Source organism: Mastacembelus armatus, chromosome 6 (genome assembly GCF_900324485.2).
Source record: "Mastacembelus armatus chromosome 6, fMasArm1.2, whole genome shotgun sequence".
Lineage (NCBI taxonomy): Eukaryota > Metazoa > Chordata > Actinopteri > Synbranchiformes > Mastacembelidae > Mastacembelus > Mastacembelus armatus.
The window spans coordinates 3123138-3147649 of NC_046638.1; the positions used below are offsets into that span (position 1 = coordinate 3123138).

Sequence of the window (24512 nt, forward strand, 5' to 3'; positions counted from 1 at the left end):
GGGTACAGATAATGGATGGATGGATAAAACTGTACATATTTATAACTAACCCTATATATACTGTTGGCAGACTATACAAAAAGCACCAAGAAATAATTTACAGCTGCACATACACAGAGACACTTTTTAAAGACAGTCTGGAAATGTCAAATCTAAAGGGATCCGTCCTTCTGTTTAACATGTCGTCAGACCAGTCCTGTTTTCTAATGTAGTTCATTTGCAGACAGCTGAGCAGTGTCATGTCTCCTCAGTGTGAGCCCTCGCTTGTCTCTCAGCTTTACAAAAAAGTCCATCATCAAAATAAAAATTAAAAAACAACAACAACAATAATAGTAATAATAACTAGTAAGTAAATGCAGTACTCTACCTATTATCCTACAGCACCACAGGGTGTAAAAATCTTTATCTTTTACAAGGAGCAGCTGGTCTTCACCACACACCTTAATCTATGATACAAATTCAAGCTGTTTGACAAGGCTGAGAATGTAAACAGTTGTGTGCTATGTGCGCATCGCTCAAAGCTCAGCAGAGTATGAACAATAATAGTGGGTGTGTTCATGTGGCAATAACCCATCATATGATCAGACTTCCTAGTTGCTGAAGAGCCCACCAGCTGCAGCAGTGCGGAACAAGCTGTTCAAAGGTAGAGTTATATTATATTAGTTATATTATACTTTTACTGTGCACGGTCTTAACATTTTATATTTAATGCCTGTTCATATAACCCACCGCACTTTGCATAGGGGCAGATTCTATGGGCTAAGATCCGAGGACTGAATTTGAGGTTGTTTGATGGGCTATATGTTTTGTTTTTATGTTTGCATTATTGAACATGTAGTTTATTGCTGGGTGTTTTTGAGTTTTTTGTTCTGTTTTAAAGGTCTTACATCTTGTCACAATGTGACACCTGTATGAATAAATGATCTAAATACTTCATTCTGTGCACCCATTAAAAGCCAATTGGAGGGAAATTGATAGGCCGAATTGACGAGGAGACACGATACATGTCTAAACCTTTGTTTTGTTGAATAAAAACACTTGCGATGTGAAAGGATTGAATAAAAATAGAAATTTTGAACGAAGTTCTGCGCTGAGTTAAAGAGACAGGTCTCCACAGGCGGACAGGTCGGCTTCAGAACAACAAAGTCACCGAGAGGTAAAGACCCACAGGTCGGCAGTAAAACTGTAAACACGTTACCCCAAATAAATATCCAGGCCAATTATTGATTATGTACATGGTGTAAATTCTAAACACAGATTATAGGCTTGATTTAAAAACAGGGATTCATTAAAGTTATTTTGACAGCAGCCGGCGTTGCGTTCACGAGAAATTGTAAAGCGGACAACTTTCTTTTTTTTTAGCTGAAACACCATTGGCAGTGGGGCAGTCAGGTGATGCTGCGTAAACATGGGCGCTCAGAGGAGAGCCGTGGCACAGTAAGTTGTAGACAAAGTCACTTTGAGGCCAATAAAGTGCGGAGTTAAGACGCAGTTTTCCACCGGGGGCTTATCGCGAAACCTCACGGAAACATTAGCTCAGAAACTGTGAACATTTGGGTGTGTTAGCGTCTTTTGCGCTTCTGCTTCGACTAAGGTTTTGTCAAGTCGCTCCTGTTTCGGTGCCTGCACCCATGGGGACCTGTCAGACCTCCTCGGTGTGTCACACAAACTGACTGCTGTGGGTAAACGCCAGGTTTCCTCTATGTCCAGGAGCCGCAGTGAATACAGCCTGACGCACATGAGCAACATCATCGGCCGCGGGAGCCAGAGTCCAGGGGATGATGGGGAGCAGGGTCTCATTGAATCCCCGTCTTCGGACTCTGCTGGTGATGGGGACGTCCAATACCAAGGTGCGTCCACATCGAGGTTCGTCTACGTCTTGGCGTTCTTCTCCGCCCTGGGAGGATTTCTCTTCGGGTACGACACTGGCGTGGTCTCTGGGGCCATGCTGGTCTTGAAGAAGGAGATGCACCTGAACGCTCTGTGGCAGGAGCTGGTGGTTTCCAGCACCGTGGGGGCTGCGGCGCTCTCGTCCCTGAGTGGGGGGTATCTGAACGGCCTGCTGGGGCGCAGGATCTGCATCCTTGTGGCCAGTCTCCTCTTCAGTACTGGAGGCCTCATCCTGAGTTTTGCCCCAGACAAAGTGGTCCTTCTTGTGGGCAGAATCATAGTTGGTTTGGGAATAGGTGAGACTTTAATGCACTTACTTCATACAGTGCACCTTTACCTGTCCAGGTACAGTGAGATGATCTGCACCTTATCACGTTCACACCTCATACAGTTTTAGGAAAAGTTGGATTTAGACTTTTAATGTGAAAATAAGAAAGTTCAACCCCTGGAGCACACAGGGGTGTCAAGCAAGCAGCCTTTCTTCTGTGCCTGTGCACTATCACTGCTTATTTAATGGACTTAAAAATAGAAGAAATATAGTCATGGCAGCATGGTGGTTAGTGGTTAGCAGTGTTGCCTCACATCAAGAAGGTTCCTGGTTTGAAACCCATCAGGGGCCTTTCTGTGTAGAGTCTGCATGTTCTCCCTGTGCTTGTGTGGGTTTTCTCCAGGTACTCTGGTTTCCTCCCACAGTCCAAAAACATGTATGTCAGGTTGATTGGTGACTCTAAATTGCCCATAGGAGTGAGTGTGAGTGTGTGAGGTTGTTTGTCTCTATGTGGCCCTGTGATGGACTGGGGACCTGTCCAGGGTGGACCCCTGCCTTTCACCCAGAGAGAGCTGGGATGGGCTCCAGCTGATCCCTGGGACCCTGGTCTAAGGGGGTCTAGATGATGGATGGATGGATAGTTATGACATTTGCAAATGTTTGGTCACTTTACTAAGTCAGATCTCTCAGTTTTTGTTACAGCTAACATGTTTATTGTTCTTCATATTCTGGGAAGCTGCTGTGCACACACACACACACACACACACACACACACACACACACATACACACACCCCATGTTTGTAATAACTCACAGATTTTTAATGATATTCAAGTCAATGAGCAGTGAGTGCTGTAAATTTGGGATCCAAACTTTTGCCTCTAGCGTCAGAATATTATCTAGGCCATTGAGCAGGTCTGGGGAGTCCCCTCCCAGGCCGGCTCTGATCTCACCATACCTGCTTTTCCACTGTGTCCTGTTTGCCTGAAGCGCAGGACTGCTGATCATGTAAGATCTCAGATTATTATTATTGTCTCAGGATTGGGGAGGACTATTTGTGTGAGTCAAATGGAAACTCTTTCTTTTTTCCCCATCAGGCATTGCTTCTATGACGGTTCCTGTGTACATTGCTGAAGTTTCCCTCCCTCACCTGAGGGGTCAGCTGGTCACTATCAACGCCCTCTTCATCACTGGAGGCCAGTTCATTGCCAGTGTAGTCGATGGGGCTTTCAGTTATCTGAGCCACGACAGCTGGAGGTACTTGTTTCTTTGACACTGTTGCTGCTGCTGTTCACCTTTGTTGAGCTCTGTCATGTCTCTGTCCTGTTGCTCGCTCATTGCACACAGTGGTGGTGTATATGTGCAGGTGTATGGCGAACACCCAAAGATCTGCAGATACGTATCAGTGGACATCTCACAGACTACAGGCGATGATGTTAGAGACCTTCACGTCCTGGAATCTGTGTCGTTTTACTGCGAACCAGAGACTTTTATTCTCAGATTTTAGTCTTTAGGGCCGCGTGTCCCCACAGGCGACTTCAGTACTGTGTTAAATCTGCACCGAGCCTGAGCAGAAGTGCTGCCTGAAGGACAAGCTTAACACAAGTTAATAACTCACGAGTAGCGTCGCCACAGTAGACCTGTTTATCAGGACACTGACAGGCCACTGAGTAAACAAAGTGCAGCATTTAGGTGTGTGTCTTCTCACCGCCAAAAAAAACACAGCCGCACTTTAGAGGTGTGTGTGTGTGTGTGTGTGTGTGTGTGTGTCTGCTCCACTCTCTTTAATTATATGTCTGAGGTCATTTATACACAGTATCATTGTTGTTGTGTAGCTCGTGATACAGTCTTTGGACTCCACTTTAAGAATCGGTGCTGGATATCCTGTCCCCTTCACTCCTCCTCCTTCTGTCCGTACTGTAGGTACATGTTGGGTATGTCCATTATTCCCGCAGTGGTGCAGTTCATCGGCTTCCTCTTCCTGCCTGAGAGTCCCCGTTGGCTGCTCCAGAAGGGCCGGAGTCAAGAGGCCCGGCAAGTTCTCAGCCGCATCAGAGGACACCAGGGCGTTGACGAGGAGTATGACACCATCAGAACCAGCATTGAGGAAGAAGAGAAAGAGGCGGGTGGAGGTGAAGGATCTCTCTGAAAACAGAAAGAATAATGGAGGCACTGGCAACATGCAGTTTTGTCTGCATGTGAAAACATCCATTTGAAACATGGAGAAAACCGATTACCACGATTGAAAAGAAAATAAAGGCACACAAGGTGAAATTTTAATATTTATCAAAGACTTTTGCTTGTTTGTTAGGAGGCCTCATTATTTTGCGGATCCTGAAGCACGCTCCGACGCGCAGGGCTCTAATTGTCGGCTGTGGCCTCCAGATGTTTCAGCAGCTGTCTGGGATAAACACCGTCATGTAGGTCATTTATTTATCTCATAAGAGCTCACACATAATTACCTCCCTTCTGTATTATACGCTCACCCTGTATTGTAAAAGCAGAAACGTTAAATCACAGCTTGCGTGTACTTTGCCCTGATCTGTTGCGATTTGGTGAGAGCTGAAAAGCAAACTGGTATAACACTTCAGTGACTGTTTGCATTTATCAGGTACTACAGTGCAACCATTCTGCAGATGGCAGGGGTGCGTGATGATAAACAGGCTATCTGGTTGGCTGCTGCCACTTCTGCTACTAACTTCGTGTTCACTTTGGCTGGAGTGTGGCTGGTGGAGACAGTGGGCCGCAGGAAGCTGATCCTGGGCAGTCTTTTAGGTTTGTAATGTGAATTAGTGCTACACATTATCTTATATAATTAAATAAATTAAAGTTGAATCATTCTTAGTTGGAATTCTCCGTTTTATTAAGATTGTGATGTTTCTCTTATACAGTGTCTTTCTGCAGAATTTAGTTTTTGATGCAGATGCAGTTTTTACGTTCATCATTTATTCATGTTTTTCTTTAGTAGAGCTTTTACTCAGGGCCTGGTTTTTCTACATGTGCAGGTACTGGTCTGAGTCTGACTTTGCTGGCTGTAGGGTTCTTGCTGTCTGCTCTGAGTTCACCACCTGTCACCCTCCACCCAGTCAGCTCTCAAAACTCCACCTGCAGACTCTATGGGTAAGAAGCCATTACACAGCTGCATTGCTAAACATCAGTTTTGCCTCCTGTTCCTGAACATCTGGTTTCTCATCTCATGATTATAATAAAATATGTTTTTCAGGGAAAAGTGGGTTGTAACATGTGACGTCTTTAGTAGCTCCTGTAATAAAGCTCAGTTTTTATTCTTCCAGGTCCTGTGAACACTGCATGTTGGATCCTGATTGTGGATTTTGCTTTCGTGAAAACAGCACTGGAGTGTATGACTCCTCCTGTGTTCCCGTCAGTCAAGCGGCCACAGATCACGCAGCGTGGGGGAGGTCAGACACCGATCATCTGTGTGTTTGTGTCAACAAGACTCTCAAAATGCCCCATTTAAATATCGTCCCTGCAGTTACATTGATTTGTATGTGAACAGCGTCAGAAATAGTGATGTCAGGGAAATGCACCCACTTTCTGCATCATTGAGAAGAAAGAAACAACATTATCTTTGGAATTTGAAAAGAGGAGGTTACTGTATTCTGACAAAATAAGTCAGAAGTACCTGCATTATTAAGGTACATGAGCAAAACCTTTATTATTTATTTATTTATCCAGATGTTCCAACCAGACAGAGGCAGTTGACACCCCAATCTGGGCTTACAACTACTGTCCCACATCCTACTCCTGGATGGTCATGTTGGGCCTCATCCTCTACCTTGCATTCTTTGCTCCAGGTCTGAAATTACTTTTACATTGTTTTATCAAACATCATCTCACATTTAATCCTCTTCCTCTGACTTACAGACTCAATGCATCTTTCAACACAGACGACAGTTTCTCTTTATTTTACCCTGAGCAGTACAAATTGCAGTAATCGTGAATGTGATCATGAAGAATAAGAAATATCTGATGTACCGTTGCATATGTCAGTTTAAGAAATGACACACATATTATCTTGGTAAGGTATGGGCCCCATGCCTTGGACGGTGAACTCGGAGATCTACCCACTGTGGGCACGCAGCACTGGCAACGCCTGCTCAGCTGGTGTCAACTGGATCTTCAACGTCCTGGTGTCTCTGACATTCCTCCATGCTGCTGAGTTTCTGACCTATTATGGTAAGACTCCATCAGGATGGTAAATATTTTTAAAATATCCTTTCCCATGTGAAGCGAGGTAGTCTGAGATCACATGTCGCAAAACGTTTTAGCCCCCATTTGAAGCCAAGCCATTCTCAGCTCAGCTCTGCTGTTTAGAACAGAGATTTTCATGGTTAGTCTGTTCCCTTTTTCAAGGCCTGTTGTGTACCCTTTTTTCCAGCCATTGGTTCTGTGTCCATGAAAAGACATTAACGTTCAAAATGTGAAGTAATTTCGCCTCCAGTTTCATTTTTATTATTAAGGTTATACTCTCACAGTGAATGTGTTTTCCAGGTGCGTTCTTCATGTACACTGGCCTGGTGGTCTTGGCTCTAGTGTTTGTCCAGGGCTGCCTCCCAGAGACCCAGGGTCTGCAGCTGGAGGACATCGAGAACCTGTTCACCGGTCAGCTCTGTTCCTGTGGAGCCTCGTCGCCAGGCGGCAATCGCCACGTCCACTACATCAGGGTAAAAGGCAGCAACTACCTCCCTTCTGACAACGATGCCTCGGACGTTGAGTAGTGTCAATGCGTGGTCTCTTGGGTCTCGCTTTCGGTTTCCATCTTTTTGGTTGGGTTTGGACAAAGCGCTGATGTGGGGAGGAAAAGTGGGCATGCTGCCTTCTGGTGGCTGCAGTCGGACATCAGCAAAACGTGCTGACTACAGCTGGCACTTTCCCCCACCCAGGTCACTCTTTCACCAACAGTTCTCTTTCTGCTTTTGTCTCACCTGGGAGTTGCTCTGCTTTTCATTTTTCAGTTGTGTATTCTCCTCGTTTCCCGTCACCTGTCCTCTGTGTAGAACAGTGAAGCAGGATTTCTTGGGATTAGGGTGAGCAGGTACTTTTTTTTTTTTTTTTTTTTTTTAAGGAAAGTTGTTGCTGAACAAACTGATTATATGCAAATATAATCAGGACGTAAGAGATGGACTACGGGGAAGGCTTTTTGTTTTCCCATGATGGAAACAAATCTTTTCAGTGAGTTTGGAAACTAAGTGACCTGGTAGCTGACTCACTATTTCCTCATCAAGACAAGTTCATTTCCAGGTGAAGAAGCCTTCTTAAATGCAGTCAGACCATCTGCCTTTCATTAGCACCCTCAGACTACAAGACTGACACCAGCAACAATGTGTTTGTAGATACAACATGGAAACGTGACAATTTCAATCACTGTCATTGTTTTCTATGTGTATGCCTTTACATTCTGTTGGACTCCTTCAAAACACATTCCTAACATTAACTTTTTCTTAAGAATCTACAAATCAGTGGGCTGATTGAGTTGATTGGTGCTATAGTTTGCACAGTGGGAGACATTACAAAGTGTCTTTGTGTGGGGAAAAAGAATTTTTATATGTCAAATTTATTAGAACAAGTTGCTCTTGAATTTTTTTTTTTTAGCAAGGTTTGGAAGTCAGACCAGAAAACTATGGAGCGATGGGGTCAGACAGTGCAATAACCTATATAACTGTAAGTATTATATCAAGGCACCAAGTGCACTAATAACCTTTCTGCCAAACTACAGCAGTGCTAAATATACGTTTTTAATGTCCAATTTCATGTCCTTGTTTCCACAGCTCAAGCCCTGAACAGCTTTATACAGTTCGTCCTGTTTGCACTAGCACACTTTTATTAGTGCTTTAGTCCTGCTCTTATCTAAAAACTGATTTAGTATTAAAAAGTGAAATGGTCTCATCACAAAGCAGGCTAGGAATCGACTATGTAAATGAGAAGTGCTTGTGTTTGTTTCCTATGGTGTAGGAATACCTACACTCAATAGCTTTACTATAAGTGAAACATTGCAAAATTGCACAAAACCTGCATATTTATATGGGGCAGAAATGCTCAGTATGTATAGCTACATATTTTGTGGTTACAGATCCATTGTCCTTTCACACAATGTCATATTTGTTTTGAAAGTCACAAACAATATGATATCAGTGATTCTTCCCTGCCACTGTTTATGTAACTCCTATTGATAGAAAGAGGGTAAATCGTGGACAGTAATGATGAGTTTATTCAGAGGGATGTTTGAAAACAGAAACATCTTAAGGTCAACTGAGCTTCACATGCCGTACATCCATTTTAACCTAATGGCAAATGAAGTACGATCATCTTGGTACTGGTACTGTACATTTACATTTTGTACATGAAATGTTCACAGTGTTTATATGTCTCTATGCTCATACTCTTGTTTCTTAATAGAAAATAAACATACACTAAGTGATGCAATCTCAAAGATACTGTCTGTTACTGTGTATAGTAAATCAAATGTTTAGTACAATTCACAAAAAAAATCAAACTTTGAGCTGCAGATTATCTTCTTCATAAACAGATTTTGTCTATGAAGTGTCAGAAAATACAAGAAATGCACATTGTGGTTTCTCAGAGCCCAAACCGATGTATTGAAATACTAAAGTGCTTGTTTTCACTGGAAGAATCTGCAGCTTTTAGAAGATGGGCCAGGCAAATGTGCATTTGTGCTTGAAAAGTGGAGGAAGAATAAATTTTTTTTAATCTCCACATAGTATCTCTGGTTGTATCTCTTCATGTCTGCAGCTTTGATTTTACTTGCCCTGGGTTTGAGAACTTCATTTATAGTGTTCAAAAATCAAGTTCAGTGTTGCAAGCACCAAACATAAAGTTGAGCTATATAATTTGGGTGAACCAACCCTTCAAGGTTCAAGACAACTAAACCAACAGCTGTGTCAACCACTTTGTAACCCGTGTTTAAAGAGACGTCCACGTGGGGAGGACGTTGTCAAATATTAACCTGGGATGGTGCAGGGTAGCAGTGGATGGGAGAACATTTTTAAATAGATTGTGGCCCAGAGTGTAGTTAAACCAAAGTACATATAAATAGTCAAAGATTCTCAGGTGACACAGGTGTGTAGTCATTAGCTAGCCTTTATTTTGCCGTGGCTTCCTGTCGCGGTAACTTGATAGGCTTGTAACAAGACTCTTGTATTCATGGTGTAAAAGGCCAGCAGCAGTCAAGCGGACTGTTGGAGGCTTTTTACACACTAATCAAACTCCAAATATGCAACTTGAGAAAAACTAATCCTGACTTCACCTGCTTCATTGTGTTTGTGTTGCTTATAGGTTGGTTGCAGGGGCACGTCCAATACTTTTGTCCTGTCAGCTGTTATTTATCCACCCTCATGTTTGTAAATGCGATGGACCAAAACACAGAAACACCTCAGAGTAACACAGTCCAGTCCAACACTGCTGTAGAAGACAATATCAAACATTCAGTTAAAATAATACCTCTCTCACGGCCAAAACCTACAACTGCAAAGCTAGAATTTATGGTGTGTTGTCTTGGTTTGCATTACAATTTATTAAAACAAAGTAACCACTGTGAACTTGTGCTGGATGTCATCAAAAAGATGTTCTTTCTGTGCCACTACTCAATAAAAATGACCTAAAATGACTGTGTGCTTCATCTCCACTGCCTTCACACAGTGCCATGATGCTTCCTGGCCACACGGGGGCGCTAGATGTTCACTAAAGACTGGACTACAGCAGCAGTTTAGGCCAGAACATAGACACTGGAAACAATTTGGCTGTTTTTCACTTAGAAGAAATCACTGAAATAACTTATTATTATAAATAAACAGACCAGTATAATAAAAATGCATATTTAGAAGGTAAGACTCCATCAGGATGGTAAATATCGCAATAAGGTAAAAAAAAAGGTAAATAATACAAAAAACAGACATTTAAACCTTTTTTTAAAAGGCTTCATGTTACATTTGCCAGCAATGTGTTTTTAACATGTTTGTTTTTTCTGCTGATGGTTCAGGTATATTTCCATACTTCCACCTGAATAACGATATTTAAATGTAGGTGTTTTACTTGTAACAAAGGACCTTTACAATGTGGTATTTCCATTATTGATTAATCTGCCAGTTATTTTCTGATTCATTTCGTCTACAATGCGATGCAAGAAAATATGTCTCGTTTTATTTGACCAAAATCCAAAATTGTTTGTTTACTATGACTAAGAAAACATCAAATCCTCATATCTTAGAGTTTCGAAAACAGCAAATATTTGACATTTTTTCTTATAAAATGAGTAAAACAATTCTCAAAACAGTTCAAACCAGTGAGCTGCAGCTTTACTTTGGGGTAAAAACGGTATATTTTTAAACAACATGGGGTAACTTAAAAATGCACTAATTATTCCTTTAAATCTTCACCTCATTAAAGTTCATTAGTCCTCCTCACCTTGTTGTGACGTCACCTCGCAGCCGACTCCCGGGGGCGTGGTTTGCTGACGCATTGCGGCTCGCTCCCCGGTGCGTAAACGCAGTAGAGAGAGTGCGCGCGCGGTGTTGAACCTGTGTATGTGTATGTGCGTGTGCGTGTGTGCGCGGCCGCGGCAGTAGGTCACTAGCGGCTGCGGTCTGCATGTGAGTCGATTCGGAGCCGAAGCATCGGGCTGAACTGCGCAGAGATGCGGTGCGTGTAGACGCGACATGCGGGCAGTCCGTCTCGCCGATTTCATGTCTGAAAACCGCTGAGATGTTTATTTTTTGTGTTTGTTTAGAAATGGCGGCGCTGGAGTCGAGGTGAGCAGCTCCGCACTGCCGGTGGGGGAGTGTGCGCACTTTTTTCTGGCTGTTTTGCCAGGGCACGGAGCCAACACAAACATACCCGCTTTTTTGTTCTTTGTCTATGAATTATTGAACGAGGAGCCATGACGAGCGGGCAGGATGAAAGCTCAGTCCGTGTGGCCCTGAGGTAAGTCACTAAAGCGTCTTTTTTAAATTTCCCATCACCCGCTAAATGCGTAGCAGTGTCTGAATGGCCCGGTGCCACCTGTGAGTCAGTGCCGCGGGCCCACGAAACACCTGAGCGCCGTGAGGATTTAAGCGTAACGCGCAGTGAGGTCTGGACATCCAGCAGCAAAAACCATAAAGCATCACAACCGCTGCACAGGTGCACATTGCGCACACATTGCGCACACATTGCGCACAGATGGGCCGCGTCCTGCTCACTGTGCTTGCACCGAGAGGGATGATCTCATCTGGTGTAAGGGCTGAGCTATGAGAAGAAGAAAGGGTGGGAGAGAGAGAGAGAGAGAGAGACAATCAGCCTGTGTTTCTCCACAAGCCTGGCCTCTCCTCCAAGCCTCCTGCAGACCGACAGTTAATCGATGAAAGAAGAGCTTCACTGACAGCCAGGTTTCAAGGAAAGGACAGTGGACCGTTCAGTGCAGCTCCTGTAACGCTGTCAAGTCTGTTCTTTGTCGGTGGACACTGAATGGACAGGCCTCTCAGTGAATCAAGTCTCTTACAACCTATTCAGACCTGTTAGGTTTGTCAGCTTGCACTTAATGCATGTGCTGTGCTGAAGTAGGCAGCCCCCACCCACACTGAGCGGCATAATGGGAAACCAGAGTCTGCCTCATGTCTGTCTCACACAAGAGACCTTGACGCTTATGAAAATAACAGATAATGTCTGTACTGTCGCTCATAGCTTGTCTCTCCCCCTTTGAGTCTGTTGTTTTTTTGAGGGTTTTGGGGGTCCACGGTTGCAGCATCTCATTTGTGTCCAACACTCTCCCTGATGTGCACGTGTTCAGAAAAGTGCATCATCATTCTGGAGCATGTTTGTCCTGAGCTCCCCGTTCAGATGGGGACGGTCTACGTCTTGATGCAGCTGATATTTGTGGACTGGTTTTATTCTTGGACATTATGCACATACAGAGACAGGAAATACTCTGCAAATCAGGAAACAGAATCAAATACAAAATAGAAAATTAGAAAATGAGGAAAAATATCATCAGAAAATACCAGGACTGGTGTCAGAACTCGATATTGTCATAGTGCTTCTTTCTCTAGGTTCTTTCTAAGAAATTCACCATGAAAGAGACTGAAACACCAATATTGTCACTGACAGTGTCAATAAACATCAGCTTGTTTTGAGTAAGGAGCATCCAGGGACACATAATCCCCAGAGTGAGGGACAGTGAAGAACCACTTTAATTAGCTGCTGCAACAAACTGCACATCAGAAATCAGAGACGCCTGTTTCCAGTGATCGGTGTCTAACGAGAGAATCCGGGTCTGGGTTTGGTCCCACGTTCCCCTGTGATGCGGTCAGGAGTCTCTGCCCCCCCCCCTGCAGTCCAGCAGCAGATCTGTTCATGCTGCACAGTTACAGGACAGAACAGCTGTACTGGTCTCATGCTATATAACACTATTCCTTACAATGAATATTGCCTTAAAATCGGTTTAGGTTGAGTCTGTGTGTCAATTCAGGTCTGTGTTATCTGTAGTGTTCACTAGTTTATGAGGTGCATGTAGCTAAAACTAATATAGTCACACTAAATCCTGCCTTATTATAGCCCTTTTTGTTGATTATCATTTGGAAACATGCACTGTGGGGTCATGTTGAAACCGTGTTTCTCCTGGTTTAGCCTGGGGTGGACAAAATAGATATGAACACCTGTTTTACATAAAATAGAAACACCTGTCGTGAGTCTGACAGTTTCAACAAAACCTGAACATTAAAACAATAAACCATGAAGGCAGGATTTATTGCACCACTGGACAGTAAGACTGCTTTACTTTTATTATGGCAACTAGCAACCGAGTCTACGTTGCAGTCAGAGCTGCAAATATCGATCAATTAATTATTGGGTTCGTGTGAGGTAACTAGATTGGCAGATGAGCCATTTTCTGATCAGAATATTTACAGTGAAGGTAAATTCCAACAGAAAATGTGGGCACTAAGTAAAACTCACAGAAATGCATGTTTGTCCAAAGTGGATATTGCAGTAAGTAGGTGTTTAAAACGACTTGAGTGCTCTAAAAGTCTTTCCAAGAGCAAATTGCAAAGTGTGGACAGCATCCATTCAGTGAGAAGTGGGTGTTTTGTGTTCTGGTTCCAGGAACTAAAATTACAGCCCTAATTTTAGCACATGACATTACAGTTCTTTCTAAATTATACAGAGGAAAAAGCACAGTTCATCTTTCTCAATGAAATACATGGGGCAGGTTTTAAGCTTTTAACTTCCGCCAGTGAGCTACAATTGTGAAGCTTTTAGGATATAGTGCTGCTTTTAAAACCAGTGTTGCAATTAGCACGATGGTTTTTAAACCGAACTCTAATGAAGGATTTTGAGTGACATGTTTTAACTGCTCCCAACTGGCAATGCAGTTCGTCCGGACTATTGACTGTCACTGTGCACACGCAAAACCAGCTTAAATTCATTCTCTCGGCTGCTTAAGGCCAAATCAACCCAACCAGCTACCAGATATGTGTGTGTGCTTATCTTAGAAAACAGAAACAGTTTAAGCCATAATACTTGGATTGTTTTCAGGACTGAGTTGAGATTGTTGAATCAGTTTAAGACTCCAGCTTAATGTCCTGTTCTTTCAAACCTCCAACAAAGAAACACAAAGCTCAAAAACATTTGCTTTTAAGATGCATAATGTGTGTTTACCTTTGCACGGAAAGAGTTAAAAAAAAAAAAAAAAAGTCACAGAGGGTTACACGGTGCACCTCCCTGGCTACAGTATGCAGACTGTACTTTAGTCTGCTTATTTGCACAGCTGAAGACGTCACAACAGTTTGTCTTAAATGGAGAGTGTACTTTGAGGGGAACGGCTTCGGTGGAACCGAGGACTTGCTGAACCTGACTGCTGGGCCAGTAATTGTGGCAAACATTAGCTGTCGTTTCTTTTCAAGGCGATGACAGACGAGCAGAGCGAATGACTTGTGTTTATATGTGACGTAACAAACCCGTGTGCTGCTGCTGAGCTCGTTAACCGCCCGATAACATGGAGCAGCAACACGATCAGAATCTGCATCTCATCATGAAACCTCAGCCTTTCTCCCCCCCCCCCCGTAAGGATGTGCAGACTTTCATGCTTAGCTGAAGGGCATAACAATGATAATGATATTAAATAGGTCCCTAAACCTCTTAAGACTTAGGTTTCAGGCACGCTTTAATGTAATGACATGGAGGCATGCAGCAACTGGTATAAGAGCCTAAGTCTAAGCCCTACAGTGTAGCTCATTAGCCAGCTGTAGAGACAGGGTTAACGCTGGTGGAAAAAGCTTGTTAACATGAGCTGCGTGATTAGAGAAGATATCTTCTATTACTTAATGACTGGAACCTCAGCTGACAGGAGACAGCTGACAATAGCTGTGTGTGCAGCGGAAACCTCTGAAAACTCTGAGCAAATTGGAAGGTGCTAAAAACATTTTTACAGTAATCGCAAAACTCCCCAAAGTCGTGGTTTGTGACTTTTTTGGGCAGCCACAAAGAGCAGGTTTTTTTAGCTATGTAGTCATAACAGAGAAGTAAAAGCACCCTACACTTAAAAACTAGAGGACTTCTTCTAGATTTTGTAAAGATTTATATTTAAAAGTAGTAGTTCAGAGTACAAAAACACTACATTTTGTCAAGTTTCCTGGATTTTTTTTCTAGATTTTTGAGCAGAGAGTTGTAGGGCCAGTGGAGTTCTGGCAGAGAGCTCAGATACAGGACATTTAGATGCATGTTCATCACCCATGGCAGCACCATGCAAAGCACAAAAGCCCCGACAGGGTCTAAAGCCTCTCCAGACTGTGTGTTTTGTTCACATCCACTGAGCCAAGCCCAAGCTGCTGAGCTGTGGTCCTGTGAATCTGTGTGTATATGACACATATGACTTGGGCATATATATACAGTGGGTACGGAAAGTATTCAGACCCCTTTAAATTTTTCAGTCTTTGTATCATTGCAGCCATTTGCCAAAATCAAAAAAGTTCATTTTATTTCTCATTAATGTACACTCAGCACCCCATCTTGACAGAAAAAAACAGAAATGTAGAAATTTTTGCAAATTTATTAAAAAAGAAAAACTGAAATATCACATGGTCATAAGTATTCAGACCCTGTGCTCAGTATTGAGTAGAAGCACCCTTTTGAGCTAGTACAGCCATGAGTCTTCTTGGGAATGATGCAACAAGTTTTTCACACCTGGATTTGGGGATCCTCTGCCATTCTTCCTTGCAGATCCTCTCCAGTTCTGTCAGGTTGGATGGTGAACGTTGGTGGACAGCCATTTTCAGGTCTCTCCAGAGATGCTCAATTGGGTTTAGGTCAGGGCTCTGGCTGGGCCAGTCAAGAACGGTCACAGAGTTGTTCCGAAGCCACTCCTTTGTTATTTTAGCTGTGTGCTTAGGGTCATTGTCCTGTTGAAAGGTGAAACTTCGGCCCAGTCTGAGGTCCTGAGCACTCTGGAAGAGGTTTTCTTCCAGGATATCTCTGTACTTGGCCGCATTCATCTTTCCTTCAATTGCAACCAGTCGTCCTGTCCCTGCAGCTGAAAAACACCCCCACAACATGATGCTCCCACCACCATGTTTCACTGTAGGGATTGTATTGGGCAGGTGATGAGCAGTGCCTGGTTTTCTCCACACATACCGCTTAGAATTAACGCCAAAAAGTTCAATCTTGGTCTCATCAGACCAGAGAATCTTATTTCTCATAGTCTGGGAGTCCTTCATGTGGTTTTTGGCAAACTCTATACAGACTTTCATGTGTCTTGCACTGAGGAGAGGCTTCCGTCGGGCCACTCTGCCATAAAGCCCGACTGGTGGAGGGCTGCAGTGATAGTGGACTTTGTGGAACTTTCTCCCATCTCCCTATAGCATCTCTGGAGCTCAGCCACAGTGATCTTTGGGTTCTTCTTTACTTGTCTCACCAAGGCTCTTCTCCCACGATTGCTCAGTTTGGCTGGACGGCCAGGTCTAGGAAGAGTTCTGGTCGTCCTAAACTTTTTCCATTTGAGGATTATGGAGGCCACTGTGCTCTTAGGAACCTTGAGTGCTGCAGAAATTCTTTTGTAACCTTGGCCAGATCTGTGCCTTGCCACAATTCTGTCTCTGAGCTCCTTGGGCAGTTCCTTCGACCTCATGATTCTCATTTGCTCTGACATGCACTGTGAGCTGTAAGGTCTTATATAGACAGGTGTGTGCCTTTCCTAATCGAGTCCAATCAGTTTAATTAAACACAGCTGGACTCCAATGAAGGAGCAGAACCATCTCAAGGAGGATCAGAAGAAATGGACAGCATGTGAGTTAAATATGAGTGTCACTGCACAGGGTCTGAATACTTATGACCATGTGATATTTCAGTTTTTCTTTTTTAATAAATTTGCAAAAATTTCTACATTTCTGTTTTTTTCTGTCAAGATGGGGTGCTGAGTGTACATTAATGAGAAATAAAATGAACTTTTTTGATTTTGGCAAATGGCTGCAATGACACAAAGAGTGAAAACTTTAAAGGGGTCTGAATACTTTCCGTACCCACTGTATATATATCCCCAAGTGTGTGTTTCCTCCCGTTGTTCATCCAGTGTGACGTTAATATTCATCTGTCTGTCACTGGGAGATTCTTTAACACACAACACAACAGGCAGGAGCAGTTTCATCTAGTCACAAAACTTCAGGCTGATTTGAGAAAACATGATTCCCATAAAACTGGGCTCTGTCCAGAAATGACGATGTATATTTACTGGCTTACAGTACTGATTATCAGAAATATGCAGGTGAATGCATGTAATAGATGGATGTGCTGTGTTTACAGGTCAGGCTGTGATTGTACAGCAGCTAAATTGCATTTAGACCAACTGAGTTTCAGGCGTTTCACTGTTTTTGTGTAGTTCTGTCTCCAAAACGTTGACGCCTCCTGTCACTAGAGGAATCACGACTGACTTTATTCTTGTTGCATCGTTGAAGAACTTGCAGAACAATATGATGGACAGCAGACATCCTCAGGCTGTGAAAAATTCTGACTACAGCGTAGTGATAGACAGGCATTACTTACCACATACTGTATTTCTAAATGTATTTAGTATTTTTGTGGACTGACTATTCAGCCACAGATATTTAAGATGCCACTTCAAACTACAAAATCAGGTTCAACTTGTTAAGTTCTGCTTCAGGAACAACCAGACTACCTTGTTGTTAATAGTGGATTGTCTTTGGTTCAATCTTCTTCAGTGCCAGCAGGGAGTCTGCCTCATTCTTTGTTGCTTTGTCTGGAGCTGAGACCTGTGTCGTTTCCACGCAGCTCCGCATCCTCACGCTATGATCCTCATTCTTTTGTTTGAGAAATGGCTGGAAGGGAACTACATCATGCTGTATTACGTCCCTGCACATGCCACTTGTCTTTTTAATGTTAGCCAAAGTGTTAAAGTGCTAGCCAACTCACCCAGATGGAAGCTATGAATAAACCCACAGTGCCTGCTGGACCAGCTGAAGGAGGAGTGTGTGTTTCCAACGAGAGAGCAGGAGCTCAGCCCAGGCCAGTCTAGATCATGGTAATGTAACATAGCTGACCTGGCATCTCTTGTTAGGATTTAGCTGATATTATTATAAACTCTCACAGCTCGTGTAGTTTATTCTACGTAACTGTGAACTGTTCAATTAGCAGTGATAGGAAAGAAAAAAGTGGTAGATCCTCACGTCTGAGAGATTTAGGACCAGTGAATGGTCAGAGTTTCTTCAGTTGTGAGGAAATGTCAGTGTGATGTCACAAATGCATATTTGAAGACGTGACCTGTGGTTCTGGGGAAGTTTTTAGACTAAATAATGAATCGAAAAATGATGTAAATAATTTTATTATTGATCAAGGAAAGAACTACAAGCCAGGCTACAGGCCTCTCTCTGCAACACGGGTCCAATTATCCGATCAAATTATCTTTAGTAACTTTGTGCTGGTGATGGGCTGCAGGGTAACACGGTCATTAGAGTGTAACCCAGAAACATTTCCAGGGTTTATCCTCCATGACCACTTTCTAGACAGAAGGCTGTGCCATTCCAAGACGATACTAAGCATAGCCTACACTTAAACTCAACTTCCCCCAAAATAGACGCCTGACTGGCTGCAGCATTGCTGGAAGACCTCAGTTATCTATATCACGACCTCTGAGGAGTCAGCACATTTCTGCCAGACGCATCTGCACCGATGCAGAGAAACTTCAGCTGCGGAGCCGCACGCGCCGCATGTGGACATGTTTATGGTGAAGAATGGGTTTTCCCACACCTCCTCCTTTTCCTCGGCCCATTATGCAGCACTGGTTATGTAAAATAAATTGGGTGTAATTATAGAGTACCTTCTATCTTTACCACACCCACGCAAATATGTTGTTCACTCTGCTGCTGGCATTGTCTGTCCCCGCTGCCCTTTACTGTCTTTTTCTTCCTCGTTGCTTTACGTTTCGCTCAAGTCCCTGACGCAGCTCTGCCTTTCCTCACCGTACAGACCTGTCCAGTTAAGGGCTCGGCTGGATTAAGTCTAAATGTGGGTCTGGTGCCACAAATAGGAAATGGATGTAACTTTACTTCCGTCATCAAACTGCCAGCAGATTGTCACAAATAGGACTCAGACTGACACAAATAGCTCTGTTTGCATAGCGAGCTGCCACCTTGTTATTTATGTCAGGAGACTGTCTCTGCACTTAATTGGGGAAGATGCACTTTCTCAAGTTAGCTGGTCATCTCATCATGAATCCATTAAATGTGATATGTGAGGTTATATATCACACTGACCTGATTTGGATAATGTGTATTCCAGTTTAAAAATATTTGGTTGACCTAATGTATGTGGTATAATTAAAACTTTGTACTGTGATGTAAAACCTCAGACAGGGCACTAAGATTATTTTTATTGGTTGATGAGTCAGTTATTTTTACATTGTTACATCTTCATGTTGCTTGTTGTGTCAGACCAACAGTTCAAATTCAATTTACATTATATGACAGCAAATACATGCAGCTGGTGAAATGGAGTCCATAGGTCTTTGCCGTTTTTTGTAATAGTTATTGTAAAAATTGATAATATTTTCTCACAGTTTCATCGCTAAACTCCTGAATGTCCCCTCAGGGATCAATAAAGTTTATCTTGTCTTATCTCAGATATCACTGGCTCAGTTTTGGCTCTGTGGACTGATTAACATAATTTCTTGAATCTGGAAGAACAGTGGACATTTTTCAGGATATTCTGACTTAGTATAGAAAAACACTTGTGACAATAATCAGCATTAATGGATAGTGCAGGTCATTTACAGTCACATACATCTCAGCACTAACTGACTTACATCCCTGCATCATTTGTGGAGCATACATTCATGCAGGCAGTGAACAGTGAGGTTGTTGGGCCCCTTCCTGTGTCAGACAGTGCAGATCCTTAAAATGCAGGCGCGGATTAAACGAAGCTAAAGGCCATTTATGCAAATGAACCTTCGCCACCTGCTGGCATCATGTAACAGCTGTCTGAATCTGTATAATCTGTATATATCTGTATATCTGGTGTTGGTAATAGGAATTTTGCTGCAGGTGTGAAACACTTGGTGGGTGGTGTCTTTGTTAAATGCTTGTGTTGATTGGCCACCCGCTGCCAAATAATGTCAAAAGAAAAAAATCATATATCTGATAAAGAGGCAAATGGTTAACTACAGAGCTGTACTGCCTTCCACTCGACCTTGTATGGAGTGTTTGCCTAACCTATTATCTCCTATCTGGCTGCCTTGAAAGCTGCAGATGGCACACACTCCACATTTTCAGGGGTAGCTTTTGTGTCGCTGGTTGACACAAAGATAGGACTCCTGTGTCAACACCACACGGCTGAATGACACTGCAGTTGAGGCTCGACCCTGCTATACAGAACAAATTCCTTATGTCGCTTATTTCAGCATGCAGTTTGTCTTTAGTAAATTCTGACAGATTTGTTTTTGTCTGGTGACGTTATTTGCTCTCATTGTTTTGATGCCAGTGTGCAAATCAAAAAGGGCATTGGTGATGTAATGTTTAACATCATTTTGTAGTGATGTTTGTGTTGTACTAGTGTTTTGTGCAAGTACATTAGGCTTGTAAATGTTGTAAAAATAGAGTATGGTCTAATCATGGACTTGGATTTTATTCTCCATCTCTTTCCACACTCATTTGCTGTCATGTCTGTCGTGTGCTCTGGCTACCAGGGGCGTAAATGAATTAGACTTACAGGGGTGTTGACTGGTTTACTTGCTAACACTTGCTAGCTGTTTGTTTTTAGTCTCTGCTGCTGTTATATCAGATATTTGGCATCACTAACACGGGCCTGGGAGATAACCTTTGCAGCATTAGTATGTTTGTTGTGCTCGATGATCTAAATTAAATTAAACATGTCTCACATTATGTTTATCATGTGTGTTTGTCTGAGTGTTTCCACTCCTGAAAAGGATGTGTCCATAACACACTGACGTGTCCACAAATAAAGTGTATAAACCAGGCCAGAAACAGAGGGAGGCTGTGCTGTATCACTTTTGTGATATTTAAAGATGGAAAGTCTAAATCCTGGTTCATCTGTTCTGTTCAGTCAAGAAAACAACAATAGACAAAAGAGCTGCGTTGTTTTCTTCCACAAAATAAACCTTTTAATTATGGCGGGTCATTTTAAAAATATGTTTGTGATTCACTTACTTTAGAAAAAACTAGTTTTAGCGCAGGTCTCGTTTCCTCTGCAAAATCAATTGTCAGCCCGGTTAAATAATCAGCTGTTGCAAATGAGTGCTCTAAGCTGCAGAGCAACCGTGCGTAGCATCTATTAGTAAAAATATTAAGCAGCTTACCAAAGACACACAGAACGATTATAGATACGTATTGAAAATTGCTTATGTGCGCATAAAAAAAAAAGTGGCATTGAGATAAAGAAAAGTTGACCCTGGCCTGCCTGCCATTTTTTCCTCTGAATGTTGACAGCCACAGATGATCCCTTTCTGACACCTCCTGTTGTCTAACCTTCCCCTCCCTGCGACTGATAATAATGGATGGTCTGCTCCCTGACCCTTGACCTGCAGGAAGCAGTAAAGCCGTTATCGGCGTGCCTCAGGGACTCGGCACAACCTTGTTTGTTTTTCCAGAAGGCTCACAAGCTGGATCAGTGGAATATCCAGACATATCCAAAGCTTCATTAGAGGAACATGAACCAGTAAGCTCAGGTTAGCAGCAGGTCAGGCAGCCTCTGTGAGCCTGGTGTGCAGATTATGCGCCCTGGCAGAGTCCTGGGTGTGTGTCTTGTTTTTACAAGCTCTGGCCCTGTGTAAAAATATGTGATGAATTTGTTCTGTGTTTACTGTTGCTCTGTAACACACCTGGAAACAAATCTATGGAGGTGAAAGTGTTTCAGTAATAAATCTGACTCAAGTTGGATTCAGCTCATAAACACGATAATTCAGTTTTCTTATATATATATTTTTTAATGATTTATCAGCCAATTATTTCTGATTGACACTAAAAAATGTAGTGTGGCTGGATATTAATGACAACCTTCACTTCGGTGTATTTTCTTATTTCAGTACAGGAATTTTGCATTTTCAGTTCTTTGCTGCAGATGTTGAGGCCTTTTGCAGGAAGGATTTAGGGAAGTGGGCTTTGAGTTTGTGCTGCTCTCTTGTCTCTCTGGGGAGGGACAAGCTTTTACCTGTTTCAGGATTAGGCTGTGCACTGATGTCAAAACAATCTGGGTTGATGTTCAAGTGACTTCTAAGTTTGTGACACTAGGGTTCACAAAACAATCTCCTTTTCTTTAAAAGGGGTTCCAGCATTCAAGTGTGTTTATTTTTCTTTGCTTTCTAAATGAAGAGGCTCTGTTTTTTTTTATTTTTTACTTGTATTGAGTGCTTTGGTGGCTCTTTGTGGCATTAACAGTCTGTAACTAAGGCCTGTCTAAGTGGTTGCAGTTAAGAGAGGTAAAAATTATCCCTGTGGGTGAAGAATAATTATATGATAAGTCTTTTTAATGCTCAGGCTTCGGTCATGAGAATGGAGTTACTGAGAAAATGTAGCTGCTCATTCGGAAGTTGAATTAACCTCATCCTGAATCTTTGACGGGTGGCAGGATGCTGCCCCTCCTCCTGGCATCTTTTATTCTGCCAGACCAGCATTAGGTCCTGCTGGGATCGGATTATGGCTTTAATTCTTTGCTTCCATTACCCGTCGCCACGGCAACCCCATCCTCTATGTCACGCACAGCGCAAAGCGTTTCAGGGCGGCGCAGATGTAAAGACACGTTGATACAGTGTTAGGGAAATGTTTAAATCATCGTAGATACGAGGTTGAAGCTTTTATCAGAGATGGGTTTGTGTGTGGCTCAGGCCCAGACTGCCTCTGCATGTGGTTTTTCTGCAGCGTGTCTGTGGCCCCATGTTCAGTCTGGTCCTGTCTGGGTGCATGGGCAGAGCATGAAACCACTTCTCCCAGGGTTTTATTTATACTAAAAATGTACCTTGTACTCATTGTACTGCAGGGCCCATTGAAAGAATGGAATGGAATAGAAGTGGCAGAAGATCTTTGTCATGGTTTTTGTTTTTATCCAGAAAAACAAGGTAAAACAAAATACTCAGCCCAAGACCTGAAGATAGATGGGTGAGGTTTGCTGACAGTGACTGACAGGAACATTAAAACACATAGACAACAGCAAAGAGGTGCAAACTACATGTTCCTGTAATTTGCAATCTTACCTGACCAGTTTTGAACTATCCCAGCGTCATTAACAGAGAAGGAAGCAGATGAATGCTTGGCATCCTTGGAGCAGATCTGTTAAACTAGAGGTTCATCATTTTGATTTCAGCCTCAACAAGGCATGTAGGCACCAGCCTGCAGTGCCTGGCAACGAGCTGGTTGTGTGACAAAGACGCACACGCTTTCTCTACTGTTGTCTCTCTGTCCTTTCATGTAGGCTTAATTATTTCCTCTGTACAGGACAGTGAGACGTTCTGCTTAGAGTTGAGATGACAGCACGGCGGCTCCACATAGGGAGAGTTGGAGCTTTAGCGTTTGTGTGCGGGTCACACACGTCCATGTCCTTCACCCTCACTGTTTCAGTGATGTGCAGCAGCCTTAATGATTTATTCAGTGCGCTGAGGAGGTGGTTGGACAGGGTTTGGAAGGACTGGGGGGGATGTGGTGGCAAGTTTGGACCTGCTTCCGTGTTCACAGTTGAATACCAGTAACTCAGACACAACTATGAATGTGCTTCTTTTTTTTTTTTTTCTTCTGCGGTGGATAAGAATCCTGGTTTTTGGCTCCTAAGTCAAAAAACATTAATTTAAATTTGTAGAAAAAGCAATGAACAGTCCACAACCCAAAGATATTTATTGTACAATGGAAGAAACTGAGAATGAAGATAATGTTATGGGATAAAAACTGGATTAATACGGGTCCATTTACTCAGTTGACCCAAATGATTAATGAACTAATTGCTTTATCTCTAAAACAAACCTGAAAACTGAGGAAGTTATTGAGATTTTCTTCCTGTGTTGTATTAACAAGACACAAACTCATTATATTGAGATTCAGTTCAATATAAACCCCAACATGTATGTTTCATTTCTGAATCAGTTTCTGGCTGATGGTAGATAAACTACATGTCTGCTGCGGAAACATCATGACCCCTGAACCTGACCCCTTGCTTGACCTCTGAACTCTGTTTCTCACATAGTGCACCTAAAATAGAAAAGTCACTACGACTGTTGTGCCGATACAGTGAGTCTCAGTTTACTGTGCATTCGTACCAATCCAGCTACTTTGGTTTCAGTCAATCAGAGCTATTGATTTGAACTGGACCTGCAGCTTTTTAACAGGTTTGGTGGAAAAGGCTGAAATCAGTGTAAGAATGATCAACAATTTGCTGTCTGTTGATTCAAAACATGACAGGACACAGTCATCAAATGAATTTACATCTGGACCTGCCATAATAATGTATTTCTCTTAAGGCTTGGACATTATCTAGTGGTTTGTTGTAATAGGTAGTTATGACAAAATGGATTTAAATGCAGTTTTCCAAGTGATTTAAAGAAACTCAATTCTCCCTGCCTAAAAAAAAAAACAAACAAAAAAAAAAAAAACGGTTCAAATCTGGTGAATTTTATTGTAAATTTAAACAAAACTGCCTGGAACAATGTTTGCAATAATGAGAAACAAATCTGAAATCCTACTGGCACTGCAATCTGTCTGTTTACATGCAAATGGAAAGAGTCGAAATGGGAAATGGCATCAGATCCCGGGTGTGAAAATACTGTGGGGGAGTGATGAAACAGACAGGATTACACACCCAATTAGTGAGTTAAATCATCTGAAACAAAGGCCCCCTTTGTGGT

The 24512-nt window shown here is 42.6% G+C and overlaps 2 protein-coding genes across 7 annotated transcripts in view; both read left to right on the forward strand.

Moving 5' to 3' along the window:
• The first annotated feature begins 586 nt into the window (after nucleotides 1-586).
• On the forward strand, nucleotides 587-8891 carry LOC113133425 (proton myo-inositol cotransporter-like). 4 transcript variants are annotated; one of them, XM_026312237.1, is made up of 12 exons: nucleotides 587-643; nucleotides 1711-2186; nucleotides 3256-3415; nucleotides 4082-4290; nucleotides 4470-4578; nucleotides 4770-4933; nucleotides 5164-5278; nucleotides 5452-5577; nucleotides 5855-5973; nucleotides 6203-6355; nucleotides 6671-6843; nucleotides 7772-8891. In XM_026312237.1, exons 2-12 carry the CDS (start codon nucleotides 1739-1741, stop codon nucleotides 7871-7873), a joined length of 1878 nt encoding a protein of 625 aa, XP_026168022.1. In that variant the 5' UTR covers nucleotides 587-643; nucleotides 1711-1738; the 3' UTR covers nucleotides 7874-8891. The 4 variants fall into 4 exon arrangements, with proteins under 4 accessions (XP_026168022.1, XP_026168021.1, XP_026168020.1 ...); XM_026312236.1 differs by lacking the exon at nucleotides 587-643 and having other exon boundaries at nucleotides 1414-2186; nucleotides 7772-7840; nucleotides 7948-8891; XM_026312235.1 differs by lacking the exon at nucleotides 587-643 and having other exon boundaries at nucleotides 1414-2186.
• A 1848-nt stretch (nucleotides 8892-10739) lies between these two features.
• The window catches only part of kif21a (kinesin family member 21A), a 41187-nt gene continuing 27414 nt past the window's right edge, over nucleotides 10740-24512 (forward strand). For 2 of the 3 annotated variants that reach the window (XM_026311504.1, XM_026311503.1), the window contains exon 1: nucleotides 10754-11116. In XM_026311504.1, coding sequence (XP_026167289.1) covers nucleotides 11073-11116 — 44 coding nt within the window. In that variant the 5' untranslated portion in view covers nucleotides 10754-11072. Of the gene's footprint in view, nucleotides 11117-24512 lie in introns of all 3 variants that reach the window. The other variant, XM_026311501.1, reaches the window with a different exon arrangement.

What these genes read in the sequence shown, in the direction of transcription:
- LOC113133425 (XM_026312235.1), top strand. Translation starts at nt 1,703, where the DNA reads ATGTCCAGGAGCCGCAGTGAATACAGCCTGACGCACATGAGCAACATC. An exon ending in TCCACCTGCAGACTCTATGG is followed by an intron (nt 5,279 to 5,451) that starts GTAAGAAGCCAT and finishes TTATTCTTCCAG; the next exon opens with GTCCTGTGAACACTGCATGT. An exon ending in TGAGTTTCTGACCTATTATG is followed by an intron (nt 6,356 to 6,670) that starts GTAAGACTCCAT and finishes TGTGTTTTCCAG; the next exon opens with GTGCGTTCTTCATGTACACT.